The sequence below is a fragment of the Porites lutea genome, unplaced genomic scaffold, assembly GCF_958299795.1.
Source record: "Porites lutea unplaced genomic scaffold, jaPorLute2.1 SCAFFOLD_59, whole genome shotgun sequence".
Lineage (NCBI taxonomy): Eukaryota > Metazoa > Cnidaria > Anthozoa > Scleractinia > Poritidae > Porites > Porites lutea.
Window position 1 is genome coordinate 4,912 of NW_027332367.1, and position 10,951 is coordinate 15,862.

The 10,951-nt window shown below is 47.0% G+C and overlaps 2 protein-coding genes across 2 annotated transcripts; both read left to right on the forward strand.

Annotated features, from left to right (window-relative positions):
• The first annotated feature begins 475 nt into the window (after positions 1-475).
• LOC140925498 (uncharacterized) lies at positions 476-1,573 on the forward strand. The gene has a single exon (XM_073375441.1). The coding sequence runs from the start codon at positions 476-478 to the stop codon at positions 1,571-1,573; it is 1,098 nt and encodes a 365-aa protein (XP_073231542.1).
• Positions 1,574-3,874: 2,301 nt separating this feature from the next.
• LOC140925499 (uncharacterized protein F54H12.2-like) lies at positions 3,875-5,251 on the forward strand. Its single transcript, XM_073375442.1, has one exon. The coding sequence runs from the start codon at positions 3,875-3,877 to the stop codon at positions 5,249-5,251; it is 1,377 nt and encodes a 458-aa protein (XP_073231543.1).
• The last annotated feature ends 5,700 nt before the right edge of the window (positions 5,252-10,951 follow it).

Sequence of the window (10,951 nt, forward strand, 5' to 3'; positions counted from 1 at the left end):
TTGGGCTCGATTTGTCACGTATGTGGTGTGGCTCAAACAGTTTCCGTTGGCCAAAGAGTGGTATTTTACCATTGAAGATCAATTTGGGTCTCAATTACCCTCGTTCTTGGAGTTGATCCGATATTGGATAACATGAGAAAAGACGAGTTGGTGGTATTGTTATTTGCAAAAAACCAATTTCTCAGAGCAGGAACGCAATGGCTTCATGCTTTGCTGTGACGTCCCAGAGAACAAGTGCAAGCATTCTGAGAAGATAGGTCAAAGAAACATTGTATTGGAAAAAAAAAAACTGTTCGGACATTGATATGGATGCACCTATCACGCCCAACAACGTTGAACTAGTTTTGCTGAAACTCAGAGAAAGAAGAGAAGGTACCATTTTTTTTTCATAAAAAAAAAAAAAGGAAGGTAGTGAAACATTGTTTTGCAAAAACTATTAAAGAAAAGGCCCTTAAGCCATCTGTGTCAGTGCGCTATGTCGTTAGCACGCGCTTACGAGGATCCCCATGAACAAGGGGCTTTGGGTGGGGTAGACCTCTTTGCCAAAGCCCACAAATTGAAAACTCCTCTAGCGCAACAAATTCTACAATCCGTGCTCAGTTATACGTTACACAAACCCCGACGGAGTCGTTTCCCTACCACTCCCACCCTGGTGTTTGACAGAGACGAACAATGGCAAATGGATTTGGTGGACATGCAAAAACTCAGTCGATGGAATAAGGGCAACAAATATTTGCTGACTGTGATTGATGTGTTGTCCAAGTATGCGTGGGCCATTCCTATCAAATCCAAAAACAGTAAAGAAATGATACGAGGGTTGGAAGGAATTCGCCGACAAGCCTCACCTCGACAACCACTCCGCGTGCAGACGGATCAAGGCAAAGAATTTTATAATGCAGGGGTGCAAGCTTGGTTCAAGAAACACGACTGGGATCATTTTTCAACGTATGGGGATAGTAAGGCCTCCGTGGTGGAAAGATGGCATCGCACGTTAAAACAGCGGATGTATCGCTACTTTACGGCGCACAATACGTTACGGTATGTGGACGTGTTACAACCGTTAATCCATTCGTACAATCAATCCTATCATCGGAGTATTGGCATGGCTCCGCATCAAGTCACGGAAAAAACCGTGCCCGAAGTTTGGGACAGACTCTACGGTAAGCGCTTACAACAAAAGACACCACCTCCCAAATGTCGGGTGGGTGATCGCGTACGCCTCAACAAGAAACATCGACCCTTTCAAAAAGGGTATCTACCTGGATGGACAGAAGAAGTGTTTGTGGTCACGCATGTACGTCGACATCCCATCGTGACCTATCGACTCAGTGAATGGGACGGTACGCCTATAAAAGGTACCTTTTACGAACCCGATGTGCAAAAAGTGCAAGTGTCGGATGACTCGTTATTTCGGGTCGAAAAAGTCTTGCAACGTAAAGGACGCAACGTGTTAGTGCGTTGGAAAGGGTGGCCGGCCAAGTACGATAGTTGGATTCCAGCCCATGGTGCGAAGAAAACAAACAAGACATCGTACAAAAAGAAGGGCACGGTTTCTGGACTCAATACCCACTGAAGCCAGTGACACGTCACCCTACATGGATGAGGTCGAGATGATGAAGTTCATTAACAAAGAAGCCGCGAAACAAAGACGAGCCAAAGTCAACAGAATGGCTGGGGTCGTCTTTGGTCAACAAGCTCTTCGTTCTTACACGGCAGCCCAAAAGAAACAACGTCGGCGCGCTGGTCGTCATCCACCCATGAAGAAGAAGAAAAAACCCCGCCAACCAAAAACTTGCTTAACGCTGATGGAATTAGCGCAGGCCTTTCCCAACATTGCTCGGCAAGTATGCTTTCATCCAAAACAATCAACCTTCAATTCCTTAGTGGGACGGGTTCCTCGTAGCAAACAGAAAGTGGCTCAGTGGCTATAAAAGGACTTCCACGCACCCTTAGACGAGTATCTTCATCATGAATAAAATTCAACGTCTCACGCTCATCAGCGATCCAACCGACGAGTTTCCAAAAAATGCCAACAACAGTTTCAAGGTTCGTCTGCCCGAACGTCTCATCTTGCCGGGCGAGGGATGGCATGCCTCGTTGATGTCTCTGACCGTCCCGGATCAAGGACAGAGCAATGCCGTCATTGCCACGGATCCTCATACCGAAGTCGTCAAATTTAGCGTCACGTACTTGACGCGCCAATGGACAGATACGGGCAACCCATCCACTTCAGGGTATCTACGTTACAGTCTTAAGCCCAAGGAGTATACTGTGGAATTAGAAGATATTATGAGTGCCCAGCTTTCTGTGACCTCTGGCAATGAGTTTTGGCGACGCGTGATGCAAGAAGTGCACAACATGACTATGCAAAAACTCATGTACGAAAAAGATTATGCCGAGACCTATGATGGAGATGACAAACCTATAGTCAGCTTAAAAAAGAATTGGATGCCCATGATGAGCTGGAAAGACAATGCCCTGATTTTGCATGCTGTGCCTGAAGGAGAGTTGTTCAACAACAACAAGACCAGAGCCACGAGCGCCTTTTCCCTGGATCTAGGGGTGGCAGAAACGTTTGGCTTCGTCGAAAAACCCAAAGGTTGGGCAGATCATAAATTGGGCCCCAATCTGCAATTTACCTGCCCTACAGTGACGTACGATAGCCGGACCTCGCCAAGCGGTGCCTCCTATCGCACATTGTTCAACTGGAATGGTGAGCATTATATCGGGACGCAACCGACTGATGTGAGCAATGAGGTGATGGATCTCATGTTTGTAGTGAAAAATAAGAGGCTTCATCTGTCTAGGATGGTGGAATGGCAGTTTAACAACCTGAATGCCTCCTTTGAAAAAGCAGTGGGGACCCGCAAACGCACGGTCATGGTGTACTCCGACCTGGTGGAATCCACCATCGTGGGTAGTGGCAAGTTTCCCCTATTGCGGGAAGTGCAATTGTTGAGAACCGGCGAGGGAGAAAGTACGGCGGAACCCCTGCACCATCAATGGATCAAAGTGCGAAGCAACCAATTGGATATCTTGGAAGTGGAGATTGCCAATACTGCTGGACCCCTGACCATTTTACCCCCAGGCAAAACTCTGGTGACGATAGGTCTCAAACAGCTATAAAAACCACCACGCACACCTGCGTGAAGACCATACAAAAACAGAACAGAGATGCGAGGAGGTAGTTTAACGCGCTACCACACACCCGTGGTGACGACCCAAGAAGGAAAAGGATTGGCGGAAGATTTGATCAAACTAGCCGGTCCTCTCATCGTGCAGCAAGCCCAAGCGGGACTCCAAGATATCCAACAAGGACTGAGTTTGGCTGACACCTTGTCGAATCGAGGAGAGCAAATTAAACGCGGCTTGAAACGCAAAGCCCCCGCTCTGGCCTGGACAGTGGGAAAAAACAAAGCCAATCGAACCGCTAAAAATACCTATAAAAGAGCCAGTCAACGCGTAAAGGATATTTTTGGACTGTGAATCATGGTACGCATTGGAGGATTTCTCAAAACGCAAAATCGTATTCGACTTCAGCGGGCCCGAGGCCGGTTCATTTCACCCTATCAAATGGGAGGGACTATCTTTGGTAAATCTACCACAGCGCGCTACCCCTTCATGTACTCGTCTTCCCCAGCATTGGAGCCATGGATGATGAAACACTTGAAGCAACGTGGCAAGATGAAAGGGGGTACGATTTTTGGCAAGTCCACCCGCATGCGAATGCGTAATCCATGGATGAGCCCCTCTACCTACCAGGAGGACCCTAATTGGGTGCTCACCATGGCTCGACGCCGAAACGCTATAAAAAGGAAACGACGTTGAACGTCTTCACTCTCATAGTGGACTTGGGACTGACAAAAAAAAAAACATGTCGCTCAATTTGTTTGATGTCCCAGATGTGGATTACCGGTACGAAGCCTCCCGGGACGTGACGTTTCAACCTGCCTTAACGGGAATACAACCCATCACGTTTTCCATCCCGGCCTCGGAAGATTATTATGATCTCAACGAACTCCGTTTCCAAGTCAAAGTACGTCTGACTGATCCTGCTACTGGGTATCTAGGATTAAAAGCCGATTTGGCCGCTTCCGATGGTAACAATACCAGAAACACCTACTGCGTCAACAATTTTGCCCACTCTATCTTTCGAGATATTACCATGAGCATGAATGGCGTCCTCATGACTGAACAGAGCAATACCTACCATTACAGAGCCTACCTGGAAACCTTAGTAAATTACAACCGAGAAGAAGGAGCCACCAAGTTAGCCCCTCAAGGCTGGGTGAATCAACTCAATGTGATTGAAGAAATGGGAACCACAGGTGCCAATTCCGATCTCCCTACTGCTGCTGCTTGGAGTGGAAATACAGAATTGCGAGCCTTGACCAGTCGGTTGCTGAGCGAAAATTGGCACACCTTTATCATCCGTCCCCATTTACCACCCCTCAAGACGGGTAAATGTTTGGTGCCCGGTGTGCAGCTGGACTTTGAATTGTTCCTGAACCCCAACTCTGTCTACTTGATGGGTACTCCCAACAAAGGCACCTTGGTTGCCAAGAAATTTCCTGTCATTCATAATAATGACATCAAAGTCACCTTACTAATGCGAAAAGTGACCTTGAACGCGAGTGTCTATGTCAGACTGCAAAAAGAAAGACAACTGCGAAAAGAGATTGTGCGCTACCCAGTGGTTCGAAGTGAAATCCGCACCTTCTCCTTTGATGGAAGAACTACCCAGTGGGAACAAGACAATGTGTTTGTGGGTCGATTTCCCGATCGAGTGATAGTGGGGTTGCTGCATTCCAATGCCTTCAATGGAGACCTACAAAGATACCCCTTTGCCTTTGAAAAGTTTGGGGTCACCCAAGTACGACAGAGTTTGAATGGAGAAGAATATCCTTACAGAACCCTAGAACTAACAGGAGATCAAGCCTATGAAGATCTGCTGGGCTACGATCGCTTTCTACAAGCCATGGGTTCCTACAATGAAGACAAGATTCCCATGCTGTTGCCCAGTGATTGGGGACAGGGGAACAACTGCACGTTGTTCATGTTCAACAATGTGCCAAGCGGCAAAGCCGATGACCCTCAGTATCGCAACCCCCGTCAATCGGGCAATGTGCGACTGGTGATTGATTTCAGGGCCGCTGTCAATCACAACATTACTGTGTTGGTGTGGAGCGAGTATGAAAACGCGTACGAGATTAATCATCTGGGAGGTATAAAGTACAACATCAACGGCTGAACAGGTCTCAGAAGAAGCCAGCCATGGAGTTTGTGGCGCTCAGCGATACTGTGTTGCGGGCCTTGGCCTTAGACGATCCTCAATTACGACGCGTGTTTCATGGTGTGTACCCAGCGGATAAGCTACCCCCATCACCTCCCCAAACCGTCCGCGCGGCCTACATTGTCAACACGGATCCAGCGGGTGAACCCGGACAACATTGGTTGGGGATGTGGACGGAACAAAACAAGTGCGAAATCTTTGACAGTTATGGTCTACCCTTGCGCGTGTACAAAAATCCAGAGTTGCACCAGTGGTGGAGTCAATGGAAGTACCTAACCCGCAGTGACATTACCCTGCAAGCCATGGATAGTCAGACCTGTGGCCATTATGCATTATTTTTCCTGAAAGCCAGAGCGCAAGGACAGTCCTATAAGGACTTTTTGGCACGTTGGAGTACCGATAATTTAGTGTTGAATGATCAGAAAGTAGCCCAAGACTTGAAACGGGTGATTAAACGTGAATTACAAGATGAAGTGGATGCCCGACCAGACGGGCAAAGTAATTTGAGCCGCCAGGCCTTTCTGCTTTGTAATAAAATGTAATAAAAACGTGATTTACTTGTCAAATGTGTGTAGTGTCTTATCATCATAAAAACAAAAAGGCAAGTCCAGCAACAAGAGGTGTCATTTTTTCATCATGATTACACGCGGCGATGTGCAGCGCGTGATCGATGCGTTCATTTTGAAAGAATCTCTTTATTGGTGGTTACATCCCATCGAACGCGTCCAAACCGTCCGAGGCAATGATGCTTGGGATGGGTATCATTGGACATTAGCCCGACAATTGGCTCAAGATAGAGAATGGGCGTCCCTTAAAGCGTACATGGACACCATGGGTGAATCGTATTTAAGGGAATGTATGGAACACCTCATTCAGTCAGCGTCTCCTCGATTATACCACGAGTATTGGACGGTATGCCGAGAAGAAGAAGAAAAAGAAAACCCTTGAGAATCTCCCAACGATGGCGATTTCCTCAAAACGGGCGCGGAATCATTGGCGTGTTGACCAAAGCGGCCAAAATCGGTTATAAATTGGGACGTGATAAACGGTATAAACGAATGGGAGCCAAAGGTGCCACTGGTCATTACAGACGTCTACCTCGTCCGTGGGAAGGATGATACGACAACCAAGTGGTGTGATCATTGCCGGACCCTCGGGCAGTGGCAAGAGCAACTTGGTGGAACAATGGTTACGATACTTGAACGTGTTTCAAGTCAAACCCAAAACCATGGTGTATGCGTATGACCGATGGCAACCCAGATTCGAGCGTATGCAAAAAGAGGATGGGATTCGATTTCATCGCGGGTTACCGGACACTAGTCATCTGACAAAATGGTTTGGCCCCACGCGAGGGGGTGTGTTGGTCTTGGATGATCTAATGGAAGAAGGGGGACAAGACAAACGCGTGTTGGACTTGTTTACCAAAGATTCCCATCATCGCAACATTACCGTGCTGTATTTGACGCAAGATTTATTTCCACCCGGTAAATTCTCCAAGACAATTAATCGCAATGCGCATTACATTGTGACCTTCAAAAACCCACGAGATCAAACGGGCATACGGACCATCTTACTTCAAGCCTTTCCCGACCGTTGGCGTCAAGTCTTGCGACTATTTAATCGTGTCACATCGCGCCCTTTTGCTTATTTGATGTTGGATGTCCATCCTGCCTCGGATGATCGTTTCCGTTTGTGGAGTCATTTAACACCGCGAGAAGGTAAAGCGCAAGTCCATACCTTGCCCGCGGATGTCCCTACCGTTCGAAAACGCACTTCAACGAGAACGCGAACGTCAACGACGGCAAAGAGAAGGAGGACAACACACTGAATTATCGACCCGCATGAATACCACGACCCTGTCTCCAACAGATGTGAGTTCACTCTTTGCACCACCATTACCCCCTTTACATACCCACTTAACGGACAAAGCACTCGAACGAACCCATTTGCAGCAAGAGAATGAGGATTTCATTATCTCGTACCCGGCCAATGGTATAGATGCAATGAATGTATTTAGTCTACCACCCGTGCACCGTACCTCGACGCCATTCTCTACTTCATGTCTACCACCACACGGTGAACGCGGTTACGGTGGTGACCAAGCACGTGCACGAGCTAGAGGTAGGATATAAAAGACAAAAAGGCGACGTTCCTGCTTATTCAGACAAAAAAAACATCATGAGCCGTGGCAAACGACGACCACGACGACGAACCCACCAGCGAGGAGGAATCATTCCTCTGATTTTAATGGCAGGCAAAGCCATCGCGTCGAGTGCAGTGAGCAGTGGAGCCAAATACGGTGTCAAAAAAGCTTTGGAAAAGCGTAAAAAAAAAAAAAGAGTTCGTCCACCAAACATGACGTTCGAGGAAGAGCTAGCAATCCGCCGAGCCTTGGGACTATAAAAACAAGACACCTTGTGCAAAAGGTTCATCAGATGTTGTACGATCCATCATGCCACCCAAACGCAGACGACAACGACGAAAGCAACGAGGGGGTATTCTCCCGTTCCTCATTCCCGCTGCCATCGCTCTCGGCAAGGCGGCAGCGCTGGGAGCCGTTAGTGGCGGCGCGAGCTACGGTGCCAAAAAAGCTATCGACGCGGCCACGCGCAAGAAAAAAGTGGGCAAGATCAGTGCAGCGCAATGGGCAGCCAATAAACGAGACGTTCAGCGAATGTTAACTCGAACGGGTTTGCCTGGGTTACATTCTCTACGAATGCTAAAGTAAAAAACTATAAAAGAGACATTGTTAGCTCCCAGAAAACGATGCTGCTATCATGGATTGCAACGTGGAAGAGTGCTACTCATGTTGGCGATGGCTCTCTCGCCTTGCGAGGTCGAGAAACGCACATGGGAGCGTAAAGGTTAGAAGTGATGCAGTGCTCAGAAGAAGAAAAGGTTGTAACGATTATTTTTTAGAGTGCGACAAAAATTTTGAAGACCGGTTGTGTCAACGGTGTCGCGACCACATGCAACAATATTATCATGGGGAACTGTGTGGAGCACTTTTTACCATAAATAGACCTTCGGTAGATGACCCAAAGCAACAATCACACCATGGATTGGCGCATGGAACGTCAAGCTCCGTTTCTGAAGAGTGTGTTGCGAGAAGCGGACAATCATAAACGACAAGAATTGTTACGGATGGCCAATGCGGATCAGATTAATGCCATCAGTGAATTGGTCATGAACACGATCCGCGGAACCGTGCCCCGTTCTCGACACACCATCACTTTGTTGAAACCCCATGCTCAGAGTTTAAGAGCGATGGCCAAACCGGCTCATTCGGTCAAACGTCGACGCGCTATCATGATGTCTCAAAAAGGAGGGACTCTCTGGTCCGAACTCTACCGATGCTATAAACGTACCATGCGTTAGACATTGTACCTCATTTGCACCATGGAGCAAGAGATGGTGAGCACCACTGTGGACAATGCTCCGGCTTTTTTACAATTACGAGACAAGTACAAACAAGAGTTGGTGGAAGATACTCGCTTAACTAAAGCGGCAGATTTGGCGGCCAAACAACATATGCTCTTGGCCAGTGATGCCCCCGATGCATGGAAACGACCTCAACTCAAAGCCGTGGGGCGTCAATTACGCCATTGGACCAAAAAAGTAAGCCAACCGTTTGGTGCCCCTGTCAGTGGGGTGGGTGGTACGGGCGCCCCCGCGACTGAAACGGGTGAGGATGAGTTTGATGTTGGCCCCGTGCAAGCTTGGTTGACGCAATTGGTCAAGGCGAGCCAAGGTATAAAACAAAGTGCCTCTCCTGGAGGACCCTCCAGACCCGCTAGAAAACCACGCGTACCACCCAAACCCATTATCACCCCGAGTGCCAAAAAGAAACTTCGATTTACTCCCGAGGTGAGCTCCGAAGAGTTGGCTCAAGAGTTACCCTTTTCAGACACGCACGGTGCAGAGCCTTGGGATACACCCAGTGAACGTGTGGAATCTATCAAGAAAGCGGTCAAGCGCAGCATTCGCAAAAAAGCCACCGACGCAGCCCAAAAGAAAGCTGAAAGTCTGGCCAAGAAAGCCTTGGAGTGGAAAACGTGGAAAACCCCGTGATGAGACGGACCAAGAGACGTCGTGTCGCACCTCAAACCCGGCGGAAACGTCGACGTTCGCAACGTGGGGGCAAGTTATTTGATGTTCAAAAGTTATTGACCAAGACGGGCATAGAGTTTCATTGGCCCGGTTATCAGTATATGGGACCTGGGACCCATTTGGAAAAACGTTTAGCCCGCGGTGACCCAGGCATCAACAGGTTAGACAAGATTGCTAAAGCCCACGACATTGACTATGCTAGAGCCAAAAACTTGAAGGACAAATGGATGGCCGATCGCAAGATGATTGCCAAGATCGATAAACTACCAGGTCGCAAGACTCTGACGGAAAATATTGTCAAAAATATCATGAAAGCTAAACTCAAGTTGGGCATGTAATCATGTTATTGTTATTCTTTATCAATAAAAGAGATTGTTTGTACCAAATTCTACTCAGTGCGGTGTTGTAGTTTTATGCCCCCTGACAAACAAAAAACATTCTAGCAGTCCCGTTAAACCTGTTTTTTTTTTAAAAAAGAACATTCCTGTTTTTCCAGCATGGCTATTGGTTGACTTAAAGCCATAAAAAGGACTTAAGAGCAATGAGTAAAAATACTTCACTCAAACAACGAAAAAAAGTTGCTGATGAGACAACGTGGAGGAACAGCATCATGGAAAGTATTGCAAGATGTTTGTCACTACCTTTACCAATAAAAAGATGCCGCAAATGCAAAGAATATAAAAGAACTATGGCTAATCTGGTTCAAATCATACAAGAACAAAACCAACAACTGCAAAACCTACAACGTCAACTGAATTTCACAAAGGCACAATACCTCGAACAAAATCAACGATTATCTCGCACTCAAGAAAAATTCCTTTGCCACACCTGTTTAGTCAATTTTAAAAAACCCAACACCAACTGTGAACTTTGTCCTCAGTGTTCTCAAATACTACCAAAATGAAGTCCTCACGATTCCAGCAGAAGAAGAAATGGGGAACTTGATGAACCCATACAACCAAAACAAGTCGATTTGCAAATGGCTTCCAAAGGATTGAGGAGGAAGTGGAACTCTTGCTGGAATTATAAATCATGTCAAGGGCGTGACGTCACTAGGTCGTCACACACGTCCCGCTTGTAATGCAAGGCATGACATTGTATTAAATCAAAAAAGTGATTTTTTATTGACCTCAATACAATGTGTTTCTTTCTTGACTTCCGGTACTCTCTGGGGACCTGGAAATCAGTGGGGGATAAGTCACGTGACTTGGTGACGTCATAAGCAATCTGATGGGTTGATTTCTTGACTTCCGGTCGCGCTGTACACGACAATGTCCGATGTTACTTTATGCGCATGCGTTGTTGCAAATTAACACAAAAGCAGTACCACATGCGTGAGCGTACCACATCCACTGCAAATATAAAGACCAAGTCATCTCTCCTAGGTTATAAGACAATGCCCTAGCAAATGTTACTTTATGCGCATGCATTGTTGGAAATCACCCCAAAAGAGTACCACAAGGTTAAGCCTACATCATCCACTGCAAATATAAAGGTCAAGTCATCCCTCCTAGGTTATAGAACAATGCCCCTAGCAGATGTTACTCC